At 47.8% G+C, this 23,265-nt stretch overlaps 1 protein-coding gene across 2 annotated transcripts in view; it reads left to right on the plus strand.

Moving 5' to 3' along the window:
• The window catches only part of LOC140429280 (uncharacterized), a 172,240-nt gene that overhangs the window by 142,398 nt on the left and 6,577 nt on the right, over nucleotides 1–23,265 (plus strand). For both annotated transcript variants that reach the window (XM_072516072.1, XM_072516073.1), the window contains exons 12-13: nucleotides 5,772–6,335; nucleotides 19,071–19,643. In XM_072516072.1, the coding sequence (XP_072372173.1) occupies nucleotides 5,772–6,335; nucleotides 19,071–19,643 (1,137 nt within the window). The remainder of the gene's footprint in view (nucleotides 1–5,771; nucleotides 6,336–19,070; nucleotides 19,644–23,265) is intronic.

Here is a 23,265-nt window from a genome sequence, read left to right on the forward strand (position 1 = left end):
ACCAGTCCCCTCCATTTCCTGGACTCCCTCAGTGCCATGGCCAAAGGCTCCATTGCCAGTGCAAACAACAAGGGGGACAGGGGGCACCCCTGCCTCGTCCCCCGGTACAGCTGAAAGTACTCCAACCTCCGCCGATTCGTAGCCACACTCGCCACCGGGGCTCTATATAGCAGCCTGACCCAACTGATGAACCCCTCCCCGAACCCAAACCTCCGCAACACTTCCCAAAGATACTCCCACTCCACCTGGTCAAAGGTCTTCTCCGCATCCATAGCTGCCACTACCTCCGCTTCCCCCTCCACCGGGGGCATCATAATCACATTGAGGAGCCTCCACACATTTGTATTTAATTGCCTACCCTTCACAAATCCTGTCTGGTCCTCATGAATCACCCCCGGGATACAGTCCTCAATTCTCGTAGCCAGCCCCTTTGCCAGCAACTTAGCATCAACATTGAGGAGCGAGATCGGTCTATACGACCCGCATTGCAGTGGATCCTTGTCCCGCTTCAGGATCAAAGAAATCAGCGCCCTAGACATTGTCGGGGCAAGGTCCCTCCCCTCCCCTCGCCTTATTGAAAGTCCTCACTAGCAACGGAACCAGCAGGTCCACGTATTTCCTGTAGAATTCAACCGGGAACCCATCCGGCCCCGGGGCCTTCCCCGCCTGCATGCTCCCCAATCCTTTAACCAGCTCCTCCAGCCCAATCGGTGCCCCCAAATCAGCCACCTCCTCCTCCTCCACCCTCTGGAACCTCAGCTGATCTAAGAATCGTCGTATCCCCTCCTCCCCTGCTGGGGGCTCAGACCTGTACAGATCCCCATAGAAGTCCCTAAATACCTCATTTATTCTCACCGCCCTCCACACTGTATTCTCCCCTCTATCCTTGACTCCACCAATCTCCCTCGCTGCCTCCCTCTTACGAAGCTGGTGTGCCAGCATCTAACTCGCCTTCTCCCCATACTCATACGTCACCCCCTGCGCTTTCCTCCACTGTGCCTCTGCTTTCCCTGTGGTCAACAGGTCGAACTCCGTCTGGAGGTTCCGTCGCTCCCTCAGTAGCCCCTCCTCGGGGGCCTCTGCATACCTTCTGTCCACCCTTAAAATCTCCCCCACCAACCTCTCCCTCTCCCTCCCCTCTCTCTTCTCCCTGTGGGCCCTAATGGAGATTAGCTCTCCACTGACCACCGGGGTCACTCATTCACAAAGTTGGACATGAGCCACAAGTACTTCCAGATAGTTAGACACGGCGTATAGAAAATATGTCACCGTCCACACCCACGGGATTGTATGAGTACACCCAGCTTCCATTCGGGGTGTCATATGCATGTGCAATTTTCCAGCAGGTGATGGAAAACATCCTCTAAGGGCTGCCAGGGTGGCTGTCTACTGTCACTGAGAAGGAACACCTGGGCAACCTAAAAGAGGTCCTTTGGATTTCTGACATGGGTGTTCGCCTGAAATAGGGCAAGTGTGTCTTCCAGGCGAAAAGAGGTCACATACTTGGAATACCATGTCAATAAGGATAGATTGGTGGAGGAAGGAGTCTGGGTTATCAAGGGAGCCCCAACAACTGAAAGCACGGCAGAGTTTTTTTTTGGGAATGATTATTCTTAAAAATGTTTACATTTTTCTTACACCGAAGTTATCAAAGGCATAAACAAAGTTTTCATAAAATACCAAGCCCAACCCCACTTCCTCCTCCCCAAATCCACAAAAAGAACGCCACAAAAGGCGAACCAGCTAACGGTGACCAATTCTCTAAAGTACAATATAAACGGTCAACACCTTCGCTAGAGCCCCTCAATCGACCCCTACGGTGTACTTGACCTTTCTTGAGGTGCAAACGCCATTCCCCTAGCCACAACAAAGCACTCGGCAGTGTCATCAACCTCCGTGCCACCAACGAAGTGTAGGCCAGGACATCCGCCCCTTTAATTTAATTTTTAAAAAAATAATCTTTATTGTCACAAGTAGGCTTCAAATGAAGTTACTCTGAAAAGCCCCGAGTCGCCACATTCTGGCGCCTGTTCGGGGAGGCTGTTACGGGAATCGAACCGTGCTGCTGGCTCTGCTTTCAAAGCCAGCGATTTAGCTCTGTGCTAACACTGCAATGAAGTTACTGTGAAACGTCCCTAGTCGCCGCATTCTGGCACCTGTTTGGGTACAAGGAGAGAGAATTCAGAATGTCCAAATTACCTACTAGCACGTCTTGCGGGACTGCGGGAGGAAACCAGAGCACCCGGAGGAAACCTACGCAGACACAGGGAGAGAGTACAGACTCCACACAGACAGTGACCCAAGCTGGGAATCAAACCTGGGACCCTGGCACTTTGAAGCAACAGTGCTAACCACTGTGTTACCGTGCCACCCTGCAAGAGCGCAACAGAGCTGAGGTCATCCCTAGGGTTTGTCAACTGTCATGGCTACCTTGCTCGCGCCCCCTAGACGCACCTCATTTTTTTAAAAAAAAAGAACCAGAAATAGGTGTGAAAAGTACCACAACTGGAAGCATTTGCCAGGATGAAGCGGCATCTGCTATCTTCAAAACTGTTGACACATTATTACCCGTTGAAGCCGCTCTTCCTCACCTGTGATGCCTTTCCATATGGCATTGGGGCAATGTTGTCCCGTTGGTGGGACAATGGGATGGAAAGGACGATGGCTTATGTGATCAACGTGCCGCGATGTGCAGATTGAGAAGGAAGGACTAGCCGTGATTTTTGCAGTTAACAAATTTAATCAAAATCTTCGTATATCATTTTACAGTAATCACGGACCGTAAGCTCTTACTCAACATATTCAAGGAGGATAAAATGGTGCTGCCAAAAGCTTCAGCCAGGATCCAATGGTGGGCTTTGCTGTTGGCGGTGTATGAATACACAATTGAAAATTGTCCAGGTACACAGATTGTGGATGCCCTTGGACGACTCCCACGGCCTGTAAGCCCCCATCCCCGCCAGTACCAGACAAAGTTGTTTTGGCATTAAACTTTATGGACACATTACCCGTCATGGCCCAAGTCCGCACGTGGACCCAAAAGGACCCTATGTTGGCAAAATTGTACCATGTCGTTCTACATGGCAGATTGTAGGGGCAACTTCCAGAGAACTGCGGGACAAAACAGCGGGAGCTCAGCGTGGAGAACAGCACCATCCTGTGGGGAGTGCGTGGTTGTCCCAGGGCCAGGTCAGCAAACCATGTTGCAGGACTTGCACATTGGATACCCGGGGATCCCAAGATGAAGATGCTCGCTAGGAGTCACTTGTCGTTGCTAGGGCTCGATGACGACATGGAGCAAATGGTGCAGCAATATGCGGCTTGCCAAGAGCACCAGCAGAATCTCCATCAGCCTTGCTCCACCCTTGGGAGTGATTGGAATGCTAATGGGTGCGTTTGCATGCTGACTTCGCAAGGCCCAATATTTCTGCTCCTGATCGATGCCCAGTCAAAATGACGACATCCATGCACTGGATGTCTCCCATCATTTTATAAGCCACCGTGGAGCAGTTGCGCCAGTCCCTCAGCACCCATGGGATTCCAGAGGTGCTTGTCACTGACAATGGTACTCCTTTGCCAGTGAGTAATTTCAAGGATTTATGCGCACTAATGGGGTGAAACACATCCAATCCGCCCCATATCACCCATCTTCAAATGGCCTGGTGGAACGGGAGCCCAGACAGTTAAACAAGGCGTGAGTCAGTTGACACAAAGCTACCATGGTTCAATTTTACTTAGTGCATTCCGCCACATGCTACAACCACGATAGCACAGGCAGAGTTGCTGACGGGCTGTCGTCTTGAACCTTGGCGGGAAGATGGAAAAGAAGTGGGACCGCCAAAAGAGGTATTTCGATCATCGTGATTAGTAGTCCAGATGGAGACCTTTGGACTGTAAGTCGCATTGTGGCCTTTAATTTTGTTGTTGAATTAAACTTCTTTGGATTTACCTTCTGTGGTCTCCTGAGCTTTTATACCAGCATTTGCTGTCCACCCCTCATTGACCTTTTGAAGGTGGTGGTGAGTTGCCATCTTGAACCACTGTGGTGTAGGTACAATGACTGTGCTGGCAGGGAGGGAGTTCCAGGATTTTAACCCAGCGACAGTTAAAGAACAACCATATATTTCCAAGTCAGGAAGGCGGAGGGGAACCTCCAGGTGCTGATGTTCCCATGCCCTTGTCTTCTAGATGGTAAGGGTCATGGGTTTGCAGTCTGAAGAGGCTTGTTCCTGCATCTTGTATATGGTACACCCTGCTGCCACTGAGTGTACTGATCAAGTGGGCTGCTTTTTCCTGGATGGTGTGAATTCTAGTGAGTGAGAAAATACTAAGGCTCAATTTTTCAGTTGAAACAATTATTAATCAGTCTAAATGCAGGCTTTTGGAGAGCAATTCAGGCGAGCAATTAATGCTGGCCTTACCAGTTGCACCCTCCTCTCATGAACACATTTTTAAAAAGCTTGCAAGGCTTTAAGCTGCAGTGTGTTGAGTGGGATTTGCATTTAAGTAAAATTGAAAGGGGTGAGGCTAATTAAAGTTGTTTTACCATTATTTGGCCATCCCTAGAATGGGGGGGCGGGATTCTGTGATCCTGAGGCTAAGTGTTGACGCTGTCAGAAACGCCGTCGCATTTCTCGATGGCGACAACACGGCCTCAGGATCAGCAATTCTGGCCCCTACAGAGGGCCAGCACGACACTGGAGCGGTTCATGCCGCTCCAGCAGCTGATCCTGGTGTCAACTGGGCGGCGCGGGATCCGCGCATACACAGTGGCACCAGCGCCAACGCGCGCATGCGCAGTGGCTTCCTTCAACGCTCCGGCCCCGACGCAACATGGCGCAGGACTACAAGGACCGGCGCGGAGGAAAGGAGGCCCCCAGCCAGAGAGGCCGGCCCACCGATCGGTGGGCCCCCATCGCGGGCCATGCCACATCGGAGGCCCCACCCCCACAGTCTGCCCCCCCGACGCTTCCACGCCGAGTTCCTCCCGGCTGAGAGCAGGTATGGGTGGCGACGGCAGGACTTGGCTTTTTTTACAACGGCCGCTCGGCCTATCCCGGGCCGAGAATCCGTAGAGCGGCCCCGACCGGCATCACGTCAACCATGCTGGCGGCGACTCTCCACTCTGTGGAGAATCGTGTGGCGCAATTCGCACCGGGCGAGGGGATTCTCCGGCCCGGCACCGGGCTGAGAGAATCCCGCCCAGTGTTTCAACCAAATGTTTGCCAAATGGCAGCAAACAATGAAGTGATGGACAAAAATGAAGGGAAAGGGAAGTTTAAGTGTGTCGGTAAGCAATAGAACAGTCTAGCATTCCAGTTCAGTGCCACCTTTTCTCTCATCCCAGGATGTGAATGTGTGCATAGGAATTTCCTGCTCCATTTCCATATTTTGATGTAATTCCTTTTCTACTTTGGAGAAGATCTTCCAGTGCCTACTCCAGCACCATCTGCAAATGGTGAGAGAATTCAGAACTGACAAGAGGCCAGTTGTAATTGACCTCTGTTGCATTTCAAACTTCATCTGTTTCCAGGACATGGTTTATATGCTGGACGTTACTATTATTCTGCCCCTTTAGGTGAAGTTCAAACTCTTGTCCATTGTATAAGTGCTTTCAAATATCCATCTGCCTGTGTTGGTAATTTGGCATCATTCAGGTCTCGATGAATGAGAAATTAAACCAAACTGGGTTGTCTCAAATAGGTGAACAAACTTGCACACCGCATTCAGAAAGAAAAGGTGGACTAATTTGTTATTTGTTTTAAACTTAGGATAAGGAATCCTCAACTGAGACAATTCCAGAAGCAGTAAACTGCGAAATGACAGAGCAGGCTATTCCGGACTCGGCCAAAGCTGCAGAGGTGATTCCCGAGGACCAGGTCAAGGCTAAGGAGGTGATTCCCGAGGAGCCAACAAACGCTGAAAAAGATACTCCTGAGCACCCAACCAACGCTGAAGAGGAAATTCCTGAGGACTCCAAGGCTGAGGAGGAGATTCTCGAGGTTTCTACCAAGGCCGAGGAGTGGGTTCCTCAGAATTCCACCAAGGCTGAGGACGGGATTCTTGAGGACTCCACCAAGACCGAGGAAGAAGTTCCTCTTGAGTCATTAAAGACTGAAGATGAGGCTCCTCCAGATTCAACAAAACCCGAGAAGGAAGTTGCTCAAGATACAATGAGGGACGAAGAAGTAATCATTCAGGATTCAACAGAAGTGGATGAGGAAGTTAATGAATCCATGAATGGAGCACGTACTGACCAATTAGAGAATGAGCCTGAAGAATCCAGGTCTTCAGAAGAATTGAAAGATCATGGTGAAGGCAACATGGTGGAAAAGGTATTGTTTGAAATCCCTTAAATTTTCTTTCCCCATTTGGATTCACAATTCAACTCTAGCCTTAAAGGTGAAGATCTTGACTGTGCTTCAACTGTTGTGTAGATGGATTGAAAGGAGATGTGTTTACTAGATCAAATATGTGATAACTTTTATTTCCCTTGGGTATGATGGTCTAATGCAATTCCTTTTTAAAGGTACTTGTGCTGCACAGTGGAAATCTCATCTACATATCTTAACCTCCTTAAGTTATGATCCCAAGTTAATTTCCAATATAACTTTTCAAAAAGACTTTTTTACCCTACAACCTACTCCCATAACCTAAGCCATAAGATAAAGAATTGGCTAATAGGCAGGAAACAGTGAGTGGGGATAAGAGAATATTTTTTAGGTTGGTAACCTTAACCAGTGAGGTTCCACCGGGATCAGTGCTGGGGCAGCAACTGTTTACAATATATATTAATGACTTGGAGGAAGGAAGAGAAAGTACTGTAGCCAAATTTGCAGATGACACAAAAGTAGATGGAAAGGCAAGTTGCGAGAGGGATACAAACACTACAAAATAGAGATTGATGGGCACAAAGTTGGCAAATGGAGTATAATGTGTGAAAATGTGAAGTTGTTCATTTTGGAAGGGAGAAAAAACTGCAGAAAGCTGCAACACAAAGGGACTTGGGAGTACTTGAGCATGAAACACAAACTGGCAGGTAATCGGGAATGTTAATGGAATGTTGGCCCTTGTATCAGGGGGGTTGGTTTTTAAAAGCCAAAGTCTTGCTGCAACTGGAGAACACATCTGGAGTACTGGGAGCAGTTTTGGCAGGAACCCCTGTAATCGAGGAACCCTCTCACTGGTTACTCTTTTCCTATTTAATTACTTGTAGGACCTCTTGCTAACTTTCTCTCTCCCTCTTAATTTTTGTTGTCCTTCTTTGGTGATTCTTAAAACTTTGGTGATTCTTAAAAATCTGACCAATCTTCTGACTTGTCACTAATCTTTGCCGTTTTGCACAGTGTTTCTTTCAATCTGATACTCCCCTTGCCTTTATTCAGCCTCGGATGGTGTATTTTCCTCTTTCTGGGATAATGTTTTGCTGAAATGTTTCCTTAAATTTTTGTCACTACATCGCTACTGCCCTACCTTTTAACCTAGTTTCTGACTTCACTTTAGCCGGCTTTGCTTTCATATCATATCCTTATTTTAAATCTTTATTCAGGTTTAAAATCTGACCCATGTCATGATATGCAGACATGCAGATAATGATATACAGACAGGCGCAGACAGGCAGCTAATGAACACAGAGAACAGGACATGACCAATGAGCAGGCAGGACACTCAGGGGTGGTATCTCACTATAAAAAGCATGAGGCACTCACACTCCGCCTCTTTCCACTGATGAACATCTACAGAGTGAGTCAGGGTGTATGTACAGTATCACACCTCTAGCACGTGGCTAAGAGCTAGTCTGGTTTAGTCAGACAGAGTAACCACACTTAGGTTAGCAGAGAGTCGAACTCATAGAGAACTGTGCTAACTACTACTGGTTCAGTAAATCAGATTGAACTAACTTCAAGGTCTGGAACATCTTTTGGTTAAAGCTGCATCCAGTTGCCGCCTGTGTCATCCCAGAGCACACAACATGACATGCTACCAGGAGACTGCTTAATCTAGGTGGTTTACCTCAGTCCGTTCCGTGACGAAGACGAACAGCGAATGTATCCCTGTACCATGGAAAAGATTCAGGACCTCCGGCAATCTCAGTGCCAACGGCGGACATTCAAGCAAAAGTTTCTGCTGTACATCGAAGCTTCAGACCTCGTGGGTGCATCTGATGCAAGGAAGATCGCGCTTCTCCTCTCAACAGCGGGTGATCAAGCCATCAAATTCTTCAACTGTTTTCACTTCACCGAAGGCCAGGACAAGACAGTTTCAGTCCATCCTGGACAAGTTTGACAGTCACTGTGAAGTGGACACCAATGAAATCTTTGAGTGCTACATATTCAAACACCGTCTATAAGGTAAAGATGAATCTTTCAACTCCTTCTTAACTAACCTCCGCCTGCTAGAGCTATCCTGCAACTTTGGTGATATTGCTGACTCCATGATCAGAGTAAGAAGTCTTACAACACCAGGTTAAAGTCCAACAGGTTTGTTTCGATGTCACTAGCTTTTGGAGCACTGCTCCTTCCTCAGGTGAATGAAGAGGTATGTTCCAGAAACATGTATATAGACAAATTCAAAGCTGCCAGACAATGCTTGGAATGCGAGCATTAGCAGGTGATTAAATCTTTACAGATCCAGAGATGGGGTAACCCCAGGTTAAAGAGGTGTGAATTGTGTCAAGCCAGGACAGTTGGTAGGATTTTGCAGGCCAGATGGTGGGGGATGAATGTAATGCGACATGAATCCCAGGTCCCGGTTGAGGCCGCACTCATGTGTGCGGAACTTGGCTATAACATCGCGCGACAATCACCAGGCAGGAATGTTCCCTTCCAGTCGGGGAACACTTCAGCAGTCAAGGGCATTCAGCCTCTGATCTCTGGGTAAGCGTACTCCAAGGCGGCCTTCAGGACGCGCAAAACATCTCTACATCCATGATCAGAGACCAAATCGTTTTTGGAATCCACTCTGATCCTCCGAGAGCAGCTGCTGAAAATCAAGCATATGACTCTGCCAGTCTGGATTGAAACATGCACAGTGCATGAGCACCGAAAAAATCGCCATGCCCAGTACAAATCAGCTGAAAATGAGAAACTTGCCTCCCACGAGGCAGAGTGTGTGCAGGCCATCTCCCGGATGCAGCGCCTCAGCATTGATGAAAGCGGCCATTTTGCGTGCTTTTCCCAGCGCCCCACACATGCGCGATCCGAACGGGATAACGAAGCGGCCTCCACCCGCACTGCGCATTTGCGCGACGCGCGGAGTGTCAGGACGACAACGTCATGACGTGCTCGAACTGCGGCAACGCCCACTTAAAGAAACACTGCCCTGCAAGAGGTAGGCGATGTTTAAACTGTGGGAAGCCTGGACACTATGCAGCCTTGTGCAGGTAGGTCTGCACCACCACTCAGGGGCCAGCGCTCCCAATTCCCACGACGGCGCGTTCAGAATGTGCAACAACGATTCCAGGATTCTGATCCTGGCAGCACAACGGATCCAGAGGAAGAATGCCTGGACACCACCTACTGTGTGGGGATCATTACCAAATGTGAATATGCCACATCCAACTCATCACAAATTCAATCCATCCTCGCTGTGGATTCTGCGCACGAATGACGTGCGGTGATGCAGGTCACCAGTTTGAGCTGGACACAGGTGCTTCTGCCAACCTCCTCTCACAGGCAGATTTCAAATGCATCAAGAAGCCCCCCCAAGGTCCTTCCAGCAGCCTGCAGGCTCCTGGACTACAACGGAAATGCCATCACGGCACTGGGATCCTGCCATCTACTCGTCTCCAGCCGGAGCACCCATGCATGGTTACGTTTTGAAATTGTCAAGCCAGACAGGGCATCCCTAATTGGCGCGCAGGTCTGCAAGCAGCTGACCCTCGTGCAGCGGGTTTACACAACAACCTCCTCCAATGTGGATCTTCAGGCCGGCATTGACGACATCCTCGCTCAGTATCCGGATGTGTTCGGGATGGCACGCTGCCACATCGATACAATATTCTGCTACGACCTGATGCCAAGCCAGTGGTCCACGCACCACGCCAGGTCCTGGTTCCTCTGAGGGAGTGCTTGAAGGCACAGCTCCAGGATCTTCGGCAAATGGGCATCATTTCCAAGGTAACTGAACCGACTGACTGGGTCAGCTCGGAAAGCCTTCGGGAGACCTGCGCGTCTGCATTGATCCCAAGGATCTCCATAAGAATATTCTGGGTGAACACTACCCCATCCCGAAACGGGAGGAACTCACCAGTGAGATGGCACATGCATGTTTTTTCACCAAATTAGATACGTCACATGGATTTTGGTAAATCCAGCTGGATGAGTCCAGCAGAAGGCTCGGCACCTTCAACACATCGTTTGGCAGATACTGCTATATTCGCATGTCATTTGGCATTGTCTCTGCATCGGAGATCGTCCATCGCATCATGGAGCAGATGATGGAGGGCATTGAAGGGGTTCATGTGTACGGGGACGACATCATCATATGGTCCACGACACCTGAAGAGCATGTTTCCCGTCTCCAGCAGGTATTCCACCGTGTCCATGCCAATGGCCTGAAGCTGAACAGGTCTAAATGTCGCTTTGGCATGTCGACACTCCAGTTCCTAGGTGACCAGATCTCTCAGCAGGGCGTGCGCCCGAACAAAGACCAGGTCAAGGCCATCGAAGCCATGGAGGACCCTGAAGACAAGAAGGCGGTGTTGCGCTTCCTGGGCATGGTCAATTTTCTGGGCAAGTTCATCCAAACCTGGCCTCACACACCACGGCCCTACGAAACCTGGCTTAAAAAAAAGTTCACTGCCTTTGAGTGGAAGGCAGCACATCAGGCAGAGTGGTTGGAGCTGAAAGCCAAGCTCACCACTGCACCCGTCTTGGCATTTTTCGACCCAGACAGGGAGACGAAGATCTCGACAGATGTGAGCCAGGATGGCATCGGTGCGGTGCTGCTTCAACGCGATGACACTTCATCCTGGGCACCGGTAGCCTACGCATCGAGGGCCATGATGCCCACCGAAACAAGGTATGTCCAAATAGAGAAGGAATGCCTGGGTCTTCTCACTGGCATTCTCAAGTTTCACAACTATGTCTACGGCCTGCCGACATTCACTGTCGAGACGGATCATAGGCCCCTGGTCCACATTATCCACAAGGACCTGAACGACATGACGCCTCGGTTGCAGCGCATTCTCCTCAAACTCAGAAGGTACGACTTTGACTTAATGTACATGCCTGGCAAGGAGCTCATCATCGCTGATGCATTGTCCCGCTCCATCACATTGCCTAGTGAACCCCTGGAAAGCATCCGGCAGATTGAATCACAGGTGCAGCTGTGTGCTAGCACCCTCCCGGCGTCTGATGAGAATGTGATTCGTATCCGCGCGGAGACAGCCAAAGACTCCCTCTTGCAGCGTGTCATGCACCAGCTCGCCAATGGCTGGCAGAAAGGGCAGTGCCCTCAATTTTACAATGTAAAGGACAACCTGACGGTGATTGATGATATCCTCCTCAAGCTGGACTGGATTGTCATTCCACTCAGTCTCCAGAGCTTGGTGCTCCGCTAAATCCATGAGGGACACCTGGGCGTCGAGAAGTGCAGACACAGAGCCAGGCAGGCTGTTTACTGGCCTGGTACTAGCCAGGACATCTCGAACATGGTCCTCAACTGTGCAACCTGTCAACACTTCCAGCCAGCGCAGAGTAAGGGGACACTTCAGCAGCATGAAATCGAATCCTCTTCGTGGTCCAAGGTTGGCATCGACTTCTTTCATGCAAATGGTCGTGATTACGTGTTAATCATTGATTATTTTTCCAATTACCCTGAAGTCGTGAAGCTCTCAGACCTCACATCTCGGACCGTCATCAAGGCCTGTAAGGAGACGTTCTCCAGGCATGGTATCCCATTCACTGTCATGAGTGACAACGGCCCGTGCTTCAACAGTCACGAGTGGTCTATTGCCAAGTCCTACCATTTCAAACATGTCACTTCCAGCCCACACTATCCGCAGTCCAACGGGAAGGTTGAAAAAGGGGTGCACATTGTGAAACAGCTCATCTGCAAGGCCGCGGATTCTGCTTCTGACATCTTTCTCGCGTGCCTGCGTATAGGGCGACCCACTGGCATGACGCCGGCTCAACTCCTGATGAACAGGGACCTGCGGACGACACTTCCAGCCATACACTTGCCCAACCTGGATCACCTCCCGGTGCTGCAGCAGGTGCAGCAGCTCCAAAACCAGCAAAAGCAGGGCTATGATGCTCATGCCATCGATTTGCTCGTGTTATCCCCGGCAGACACTGTCAAGATCAAGATACCGGATGATGGCTAGTCTGCTCCAGCTCTCGTTGTTCGACAGACTGCGCCCTGCTCATATGTTGTACGTATGGCTGATGGTTCTGTTGTGCGACGAAACAGACGGGCACTGCGCAAAGCTGCCTGCCCGCAGCTGCTTTCTTCTCCATTTCCGTCCGTTGTTTTGCCACCTCCTGATACTTCTAACTATGAGGCCACCAGTCAGGCTTCCATTACGCCTGTTAAGGCGCCGTCGTACCCACCACCACCTCTCTGGCGGTTGACAAGGATCAGACGCAAGCCCCAGAGACTGGTCTTATGAACATTTGTTTTGTTTGCTATGTTCTGTTTTCTCACATTAGACAGCTGTCTTCACATGTGCCACCACTTGTAAATATGTTAATATATGCCACCACATGTAAGTATGTTCCCATGTGCCAACAAAAAAAAAAAGGGAGATGTCATGATATGCAGACATGCAGATAATGATATCCAGACAGGCAGTTAATGAACACAGAGAACATGACCTGACCAATGAGCAGGCAGGACACTCTGGGGTGGTATCTCACTATAAAAGGCATGAGGCACTCACACTCCGCCTCTTTCCACTGATGAACATCTACAGAGTGAGTCAGGGTGTATGTACAGTATCACACCTCCAGCACGTGACTAAGAGCTAGTCTGGTTCAGTCAGAGTGAGTAACCACACTTGGGTTAGCAGAGAGTCGAACTCATAGAAAATTGTGCGAACTGTGCTACTGGTTCAATAAATCAGATTGAACTAACTTCAAGGTCTGGAGCATCTTTTGGTTAAAACTGCATCCAGTTACAGCCTGTGTTATCCCAGAGTACATAACACAACAACCCACATTCACCCCTGAAACTGAACATGAACTTTTTAACATTTTATGTTATCATCAAAAGGCTCCTTTATCATGAGGTTACTGGGGCAGCACGGCAGCGCAATGGTCACCCCCACAAACTAAAGATGTGCAGGGTAGGTGGATTGGCCATGCTAAATTGCCCCTTAATTGGGAAAAAAAAGACTTGGGTTAAAAATGTTTTAAAAATCATGAGGTTATTGATTAACCCTGTCTCTTGCTCATTACTAGATCTAGAATAGCCAACACCCTGGTTCGCTCTGAACATACTGCTCTGTGAATTCGTTATTCAGGCTGCTTTAGCCAATCTGATTCATTCAGTCTACATGTAGATTAAAACCACCCGTGATTATTGTGATACCTTTCTTCCACGCCCCATTTATTTTCTTCCTGTATACACTGTCCTACTCTGTGGTTAGTGGGCTTATAAACTACTCGCACACATGACCTTTTACTTTTCCTATTCTCTCTACGCAAACTGATTCTACATCTTGCTGCTTTGAGCAAAGGTCATCTTTCATACTGAACTAATTACATCTTTAATTAACCATCACCATTTCCGAGCTTCCTATGTTTTCAAAATCTCAATTACCCTTCGATATTCAGGTCTCTGCCTTTGTCGCTATGCGACCATGTCTCTGTAATGCAGAGCTGGATGTACAATGAAACACACACACACACACTGCTGTGGCATGGGGCCCTGCCCGATGGTGGGGTGGGGAGGGAGGAGGATGACCTACTGAGAGCCTGATAGCCCTGAATTTGCTGATAGGCTCAACAGCAGGTAACAACATCGGGCTCTGATTGGTGGAGTCCCTTCATAGCGGGAAAATACTACCCTACCGTTGAGTAGTGGTGGAGACTTGGACCAGTTCGGATGAATCTCCTGATTGTCTGGTGTGAAGTTTGGGTGGCACAGTGATTAGCAGTGTGTGGGGTTTGCACTTTCTCCCTGTGTCTGCGTGGGTTTCCTCCTGGTGCTCCGGTTTCCCCCACAGTCCAGGTTAGGGTGGGGAAGTGGGCCCAAGTAGGGTGCTCTTTCAAAGGGTTGGTGCAGACTCAATGGGTCAAATAGACTCGCTGCAGTGCAGAAGGGGAGAATCATTCTATTATACAAATTTGCAGCAGCCAGGTTTCCAACATTGAGTCCAGCAGTCTGAGGCAAATGCACCTTGTATTGGTGTGCGAGTCTGCGAGGCCTTCAGTGAGCAATGAGGAGTAGGCGCTGGCCAATAGCTGACCAGGGAAGCAGCAAGGTGACATGCTACCTCCAGGCCAGAGCTGAGGAGGGAGGGAGCCAGGCAGCCAACCAAAGAAAGGACAGAGGCTGGCCAGATAAAGCCAGCAGCAGCCGAGCAGCCAGCCAAGAGGATGCTTGGTCATCGAGGCTCAAGGCCTGGCCACCCGAGTAATGGGTGAGCAATTGGGAGGGAGGTGCGAGGGCCAGGCAGGTGCCGGTGCAGTTTGGCGGAACGGGGGGGAACAGCTGGGTGACTCAATCAGTGACCAAGACTGAGAGTGAGAGGCCTGGGTGGCAACCAGAATGGCAAGGGTGTGGCCGCCAACCGAGGACAAGAACAGAGGCTGAGGAAGGCTAGAAAGCCTGAGGGTGAGGGGGGCTCGGCATCTGTACTGGCGAGGGCAAGAGCAGAGGCCGGGCCAGACAGCATTATGTGAGCTGAGGGTGGGCCGGGTCAGGAGGGAATTGCTGCAATTTCGAGTGAGGTTTGATGCCATTTGGGGTGGACTGTCACATCACCAGAGGGTGGGTGTGATGTGGGGGGGGGGGGGGGGGGGCCGCAAAGAGGGAGAGCGTAGGACCCCCAGAAGTGTAAGTCCGCCTCTGCTGAAATGGCAATCGGGTTATACATATCGGTGCTAAAGATTCATTCATTTTCTTACGAATGCTGCCCGTATTCAGATACAGAGCATTTAACTCTGTCTTTTGACAAGGCAGCACAGTGGCACAGTGGTTAGCTCTGCTGTCTCACAGCACCGAGGTCCCAGGTTCGATCCTGGCTCTGGGTCACTGCCTGTGTGGAGTTTGCACACTCTCCCCATGTTTGCATGGGTTTCGCCCCCACAACCCAAACTTGTGCAGGGCAGGTGGATTGGCCACGCTAAATTGCCCCTCCAATTGAAAAACATTAATTGGGTACTCTTTTTTTTTTTAAACTTGTCTTTTGACCATTTTGTTTGCAATCTCTGCCCTTACCTGCTGGTGCACTCTTTAAGTTTGCACAGTCTTCCTGCTGCACTCTGGTTACCTTTACCAAATCACTACCCTGCAACAGCCTGCACCCCCCCCCCCCCCCAGTTAATTTAATTTCACTCATTATTTCATTTTGGGGGTTTTCCAGGCATCATGTGCAATGACCTCACCCTTGGATGTTTATCAGTGGTTTTCTTGCTCACCCTTGGAAGTGTGTGTCTTTTTATATGGGCAGCACGGTAGCACAGTGGGTAGCACTGTAGCTTCACAGCTCCAGGGTCCCTGGTTCGATTCCCGGCTTGGGTCACTGCCTGTGTGGAGTTTGCATGTTCTCCCCATGTCTGCGTGGGTTTCCTCCAGGTGTTCCGGTTTCCTCCCACAAGTCCCGAAAGATGTGCTGTTGGGTAATTTGGACATTCTGAATTCTCCCTCTGTGTACCTGAACAGCTGCCGGAATGTGGCGACTAGGGGCTTTTCACAGTAATTTAATTGCAGTGTTAATATAAGCCTATTTGTGACAATAAAGATTATTATTATTTTGCTTAAGATGTGCTTCAGAAGTGCCATGTAATGATTCTCTCTGACATCTCATTTCTCTGAGCTGTGAGGAAATACTTGAAAACTAAATAATTGATCGACGAAGAGTTGATGTAGACTTGAAGGACTGAATAGCCATCTTCTGTGCAAACTGCATGACATTGGATACATCGCATACAGTGAATCACACGTGTTTTCTATATCATTGGTATTGGTGAGCCTTCAATCCATAATTGAAGTGGGTGATCGTCCAGGGTCTGATGGTTTGGTTTGGTTTGGTCCTAGTCTGCTGAAGTATGAAACATACAGGAACTGGAGTGGGCCATTTAGCTCCTCGAGCCTGTCGATTCATTCCTGTCTGATCTTGCTTCAGCTTCATTTGACCCATTTTTACTTGACCGCCTTTGATGCCCTTACTCAGGAAAAACAAAATTGATTTTGGTTTCAAATACCAACTGATTTGACACTAACAATCCTTTGGGGTCCTTAAAATTCTATCATCTCTTGTTGGGTTTGTTTTGGTGTTTCTTTCTCTGGGACTGGGTGGAAGGGGGCGAGAGGTCTTGGCGGGGGGAGCCACCCGCGCTAGCTAACTAAAGTCAGTTAGTGAACGGGGGTGAGGTGAGAGGAGGACTGCGGACGTTGGAGCCTGGATAGCAGGCTTCAATGGGCCTACGAGGCAAGCAAGAGGGGGTGGAGGGATGGATGTTGGGGGATGTTTTTGTAGGGGGGGTTCTTGGGAGGGGGGGGGAAGGGGTTCGATGTTAACAATGGACAGGGGCGGGTCAGGCTTATGGGGCAGGGGTGGGGGGGCTGCCATTCTGTAGAGCAGGGACTCATTTTAGGTATCTGGGGGTGCAGGTTGCCCGGGAGTGGGGGAGGCTTCGCAGGTACAACATCACTAGTTTGGTGGGGAGAGTGAAAACCGATCTGGCAAGGTGGGATGGCCTTCCTCTGTCACTGGTGGGTTGGGTACAGGCGGATAAAATGAATGTGTTGCCGCGATTCCTGTTTATTTTTCAATGCCTACCGATTTTCCTGCCAAAGTCTTTTTTCAGGGAGATTGAGGGAAGGATTACCTCATTCATATGGGGAGGGAAGGTGGCCAGAGTGTGAGAGGTGCTGCTACAGAGGGGAAGGCAGGCAGGGGGTTTGGGTCTCCCGAACCTGTTGTACTACTACTGGGCGGCGAACGTGGAGAAAGTGCGGAGCTGGGTCAGAGGGGTTGATTCTCGGTGGGTCAGAATGGAGGAGAGTTTGTGCAGGGGGTCGGGGCTGAAGGCACTTGCAACAGCGCCGCTCCCGAAAGCTCCAGGGAAATATTCAGGGAGTCCGGTAATAATAGATTCATTGACAATCTGGAGGCAGTTTCGCTAATACTTCGGGTTGGGTTTAGGGTCAAGGGAAATGCCGATTCGGGGGAACCACAGATTTGAGCCAGGGAGGTGGGATGGAAGTTTTCGGAAATGGGAAGAGAAGGGGATTAAGACGCTAAAAGATTTGTTTCTTCGGGGTCGGTTTGCAGGATTGAGGGAGCTGGAAGCGAAGTATGGGCTACAGCAGGGAGAAGTGTTTAGGTACATGCAGGTTCGGGATTTTGCCAGGAAGGAGATGCAGAGCTTCCCAGAGGAACCGGCCTCCACATTGTTGGAGGAGGTGTTGACGACAAGGGAACTGGAGAAGGGGGCAGTGTCAGCGGTGTACGGAGCTATTCTGGAAGAGGATAAGGCACCACTGGAAGGGATCAAAGCAAAGTGGGAGGAAGAGCTGGGTCAGGTTATAGAGGAGGGGGTCTGGTGTGAGGTGCTCCGGAGAGTGAATGCCTCCACCTCATGTGCGAGGTTGGGGCTGATACAGCTGAAGGTGGTATATAGAGCGCACCTCACGAGGGCGAGGATGAGCTGATTTTTTGAAGAAGTAGAGGATGTGTGTGAGCGTTGCAGGGGGGGGGCGGGCCACGAATCACATTCATATATGTTTTGGTCCTGTCCAAAGCTAGGGGAGTACTGGAAGGAGGTGTTTAGGGTCATTTCCAAGGTGGTGTGTGTGAAACTGGACCCAGGTCCCCAGGAGGCCATATTCGGGGTGTCGGACCAGCCAGGGTTGGAAACGGGAGCGGAGGCAGATATCATAGCCTTCGCCTCGTTGATCGCCCGAAGGTGGATCCTGCTGGGATGGAGAGCAGCCTCTCCACCCAGTGCCCTGGCGTGGCGGGGGGACCGGTTGGAATACTTGACCCTTGAGAAGGTTAAGTTCGAACTGAGGGGAAGCTCGGAGGGGTTCTACAAGTCATGGGCACGATTTATTATGCACTTTCAAGAACTGGATAACATCGAACATTAGTGGGGGGGGGGGGGGGGGGGGGGGGGGTGCTGTGTAGATTATGGGTGACTACAGGTAATCCCTGATTCCTTTTTGTCATTTGTTTATGTAAACATGCGGGCTGATGTTTGGGGGTTGGTGGCCGGATGGGATCGTTGTTATTATGGGGATTGACATATCTTGCTGATTATTGTTTATTGTTGATGGGTGTAAATGTGGGAGAAAATGTGAAAAAGGAGAATAAAAATATTTTAAAAAATTTTTTTTAAAAAAATCTATCATCTCTCACACATCTAAACTCAGGGGCACACAAATCAAATAAAACACAAGCTTATATTTCAGCCTGGAATAATGAGTGAACTTGCATTGTTTCCCTGCCACCCCCCAGGCCTTTCCTGACGTGTGGTGCCCAAAACCAAATGCTGTTTGGGAGCTGGTCATGGCTCTGTGCGATTGAAGCATCATGTCCTTATTCACTATGCTCGAGGCAAAGGCCAATATTTCATCGCCATTTTGATTACGCTTTGTACCTGTGTCCTTTATTTTAATGATTTATACATAGTCACCCTGTGTTCCTCCACAGCTGCTGCTCTCCTTGCATACTAAACTTAATAGCAGAAGCCAATCATCATATAGCAGTATTTAAACTGTTGTTCCATATATTTTCTGCAGCATGTGACAAAATGAAGTCATTTTGAAAAGTTAGAGAATAGGCTATTTTCTGCATTGATTTTTGATTCTAATCATATACTCTGGGAATCCATTTGCATCTGAAGTGCCCCTATTAATTGGCAGCTTGCTAAGACCGTTTTTATTTTTCTGTTTAGGATGCAGAGCTTGAAGAGGAAAATGTCAAAGATGTTCTTGCACAGAATGAAGGCAAAGAGTCTGGACCAGTGCAGGATCTAGCAGTTAACAGCATTCCTTCCAACCATCATGCACCTGCTCCAAATAAGTCTGCGTTAGCTGAAAGCAGGGAGTTGCCTGATCTACAATCTAATGAAAACACATCTAATAACAGCCATGTTTCAGTTAATGAGGAAGCATCGCAACACAGTGTTTTGGAGGGTGAGGGCATTTCTGGTGATATTTCAAAGACTGTATCGGCACAACATGAAAGTGAGCCAGGGGAGTCCAACGCCCCAATGGACCTCAGTTTAGGTCCCTTACTTGTGATTGAACTTGAGGATGTTTCAATTAAGCAGGTTTCAACTGTACAGCAGTCAGGAGATGAAAACAAAGAGTCTGATGGTCTGAAGGATGAGTTGTCACCTGCTTTGGTTGAGAAGGCTGCTGACAGCAGCTCGGAAGAAATGGAAATGGAAGTACCAGTTGTGGACAGGAGAAATCTGAGAAGGAAAGTCAAGGCAAACAAAGGACCTCCCAAGAAACGAAGCAAGGTAGCAGCTTAAGTCCAAGTTGCACTGTACATGTGTAACTAATTATAGCCCACTGTGTTACAGGAGATCTCAAAATGACTGAAATGGTGTTTACTGAAAATTGAACCTAGTCAGTATTTGGGGAATTAATTTATTGCTCTAGCCTCAGTGCTGTACTGTACGATAGCTTGATATTGCAAGCCATATTTTCCTGTATCCCATTAACATTAACAAACTCTAGCATTTATCAATCACACTATTAAATAAAAATCCCATTCTAGATTTTTGATGTCTTGTTGCATCTACAGGTTTCAAAAAAAGGTGAAAAGTCCACACCTGTGAGAAAACTGTTTTACAAACATCAGATCATATTCATTTTGAAATGTATGCATAGAACACAGTGATCCAAAAAATATTTAGTTTGGTAATGTATTACAGGAGAGTGACCCATAAAACCGATTTAGTAACAACTGGGTTGTAGTTTTTTTCTAATTGTTCTTTAGGTTTGGGATTGTTTTTAAGCTCCTTTGGCAGTAATATTTTGAAGCTGTATCTAAAATGTAGGCTGTTAATAACTCTGTCATCACAATTTTTCAGTTTTAATTCCATGCTTATGTTTGATAATCCAAAGAACAACCTTTTTGTGTTGCTAGCCTGCTTTGGTGCATCAGAAGTAATGGAATTAGATCTGTACAATACAGTACTTTGGTATGTCACCTGTGATTTCAAACAGGGACGTCTGGATGCTGAGATATTCCAACCTTTCCAGTTGTAGCATTTAGCACTTGTTCTTAGATATTTAATGTCTCATGTTAAAATAAAGTTCTGATTTTATGTCTTTGTTCTAGTATAGAATCAAATCATGGAGGAGGCAGCAGTTGTCAGGGACTTTAGACTATTGACTAGCTGGCAGAACCTGCTCAATGACAAGATTTGTTTCTTAAGAGGTTCATTTGATCTGACAAATGTTAGGCACAGTTTTACTGATGGAAATCAGTGCTGCAGAATGTTTAAATTTTCTACATTCTCAAATGCGATGTTAAGAATGTCTTTTTAGTCAAAAACTCTGGATTTTGTTTGTCATGGAAGCACAGCCACTGACAGAGAGAATTCGTACTTTTTACATTGTTATATAGTGTTCCAAGAGAAAATGCTTTTGTCGAGTCTTGAGTGCAATGAAACACTAATATTCTAAAATAAAAATGCAGATTGGTACACCCCTATTGTAACTGGAGCTGCTCACCTTTCCCTAACAGTGCTATTTCACATTGTTGTAAGGGTGGATAATGAGTTCAAATGCATCCTGCCGTGGTTGCGCTTTCCAATCTGTTATGGTTTTACAGCTGTAGTGTTTTCAATACTGTCCTAATATCTGCTTTTTACCTAATGTTAGTCAGAAAATGCAAAACTATTCAATTCTGTCTCTACTTTTTATAATTTCACAGTTCTAGGCTTCTTGTCATTTTAACAGTGAGTCCAGGGAGGGAATGTTGAAATCTTTCAATACATTCTGCTATTTGAGTAGATGACCTTTATGTATTCAGTAATTTACATTGGCACTGGAACGTTAGAAGTATTTTGTGTATGATGCATAGTTTTATAGTGAATGTCTGTCATAATAAAAGAATTCTGTTTTTTTCTTGCTGCACGTTGTCAAATTGTGCTGATTTGCTGACATAGAGCAAGATTGCATTTGAGTCAATTCGCTTGACTTGCATGTTTATGTCCAAATTATCAAATCTGTCTGTCCAAATTTAATTTAATCCTCTGTTGCATTGTCACACAAAAATTGCTCTTTACATTTATCACTGCCCATGGGAGACCATTTCTTGCTGAGTTCATTTGATCAAAAATGCAGAATAATTTGAAAGAGGAGAATTGTGCATATAGAATCCCAACAGTGCAGAAGGAGGCCATTCGGCCTATCGAGCCTGCACCGTCCCTTGCTTCATCCGGTAGGGCACCCTACCTAAGCCCTATCCCTGCTCCCATCCCCGTAACCCCACATAACGATTGGGCAATATTAGCATGGCCAATCCACCTCACCTGCACATCTTTGGACTGTGGGGGGAAACCGGAGCACCCGGAGGAAGCCCCCACAGATACTGGGAGAAAGTGCAAACTCCACTGTGCCACCGTGCCGCCCCTTTGGACAGTATTCCTTGATCCATATAGTCTAAGCCAGAAAATGGGCCAAGAGCATCATTAACTGCAATTTAAAATTTCTATCCTTTTACATCTCTTCCAGGCTTCACCCCTCCCTGTCTAGCTTCCTCCAGCTCTGAATTTTTTTTACCCCTCTTTCCTTCAAAACTTTGTGTTCCTTGGACTCTGGGCCTCAATTAATTTCCACCCTACCCCCACTATTGGAAGCTGTACCCTCTGGAATTAATTCCCCCCTCACCCCTCCAAATTCCTCCACCTTTTCAGAGCCATCTACTATTTCCCCAAAGGCTCAGTGGCCATTTTGTCCTGTGTGACGATCTGCATTTAGCCTTTGGCTGGATTGTTGTGAAGTGTGGATATTGCAGTTGGTGTAAGTGGTGCTCGCAGGTCAGTACCACTTCTTATCAGCTAGGATACAAATTATATTCTACATTTAGAGATTAGTTTATCCTATAGAATAATCCAAGCTGACATATCAGGGTAAACTGAATAAGTGCTGCATAGTCAGAGGTGCTGTCCTTCAAAGAACATTAAATATTCATGACAATTGTTTGAAAAGGAGGGCTATTTTACCAACATTTTTCTCTCGACCAATACCACCAAGATAATAGATTACTAAAATAATAGATTACCTAATAACTCAACACACAGGTCTCACAACCTGGAATGGTTGCTGTGCTTACATATCATTATTCTTCATTGTGTGAAGTATGTTGACATGATAAAATGCTTTTTAAAAAAAAAAAAACTGCAAGTCCTTCCATTGATTTTGGCCAAGGCTGAACATCAAGGAGGTTAATTGCCTCAGGACTGCTTCCATTTTGACATTGTAACTTCAGGCAAAATCCACTTTACCCTTCAGAGTTCCTAGATGTCCTTTCACGCTGCTTACCTTTGTTTCGCCATCAACACATTCTGATCTTTTAAAGTGCCACTATCAGCACCCTTCTTGGCCTTGATCACCCCATTTATATTCCCTTTTTCTTTCTGTCCACAACATCTTTGTCAATCTCCACCGATTGCTGGCCCACTATCCAGCCCCAATGTCCCCCCCCCCCCCCCCTCCCCAACAATATAAATCTGATTGCATTTCCCTCTAGCTTTGACAAAGTCACCCAGACTGGAAATGTTAGTGCCGTTCTCTCCACCGATGCTGTTCGACCTGTTGAGATTGTCCAGTATTTTTTGTTTTTGTCTCACAGTTCATTGTGCTCCTATCCTTCCCTACTCCATCCCCCCCCCCCCCCCCCGTGTAAACTCTCCTACCTATTATATTCACAGCCATCACCTTGACCATTCCATCTCACATGGACTCACTATTCCCATTTTATCAACCACAGATAAGGTGCTATCTCTGACCTTTTCCTTGTATCATTCTGCACCCACCTCTTCCTTCCCCTTTTCAACCTTACTTCCTTCTGCTTTGTCAAAATTGACTTTGAACTGCACTTGCAAAATCCCAACTGTGTAACCTCTG

Source organism: Scyliorhinus torazame, chromosome 9, assembly GCF_047496885.1.
Source record: "Scyliorhinus torazame isolate Kashiwa2021f chromosome 9, sScyTor2.1, whole genome shotgun sequence".
Classification (NCBI taxonomy): Eukaryota; Metazoa; Chordata; class Chondrichthyes; order Carcharhiniformes; family Scyliorhinidae; genus Scyliorhinus; species Scyliorhinus torazame.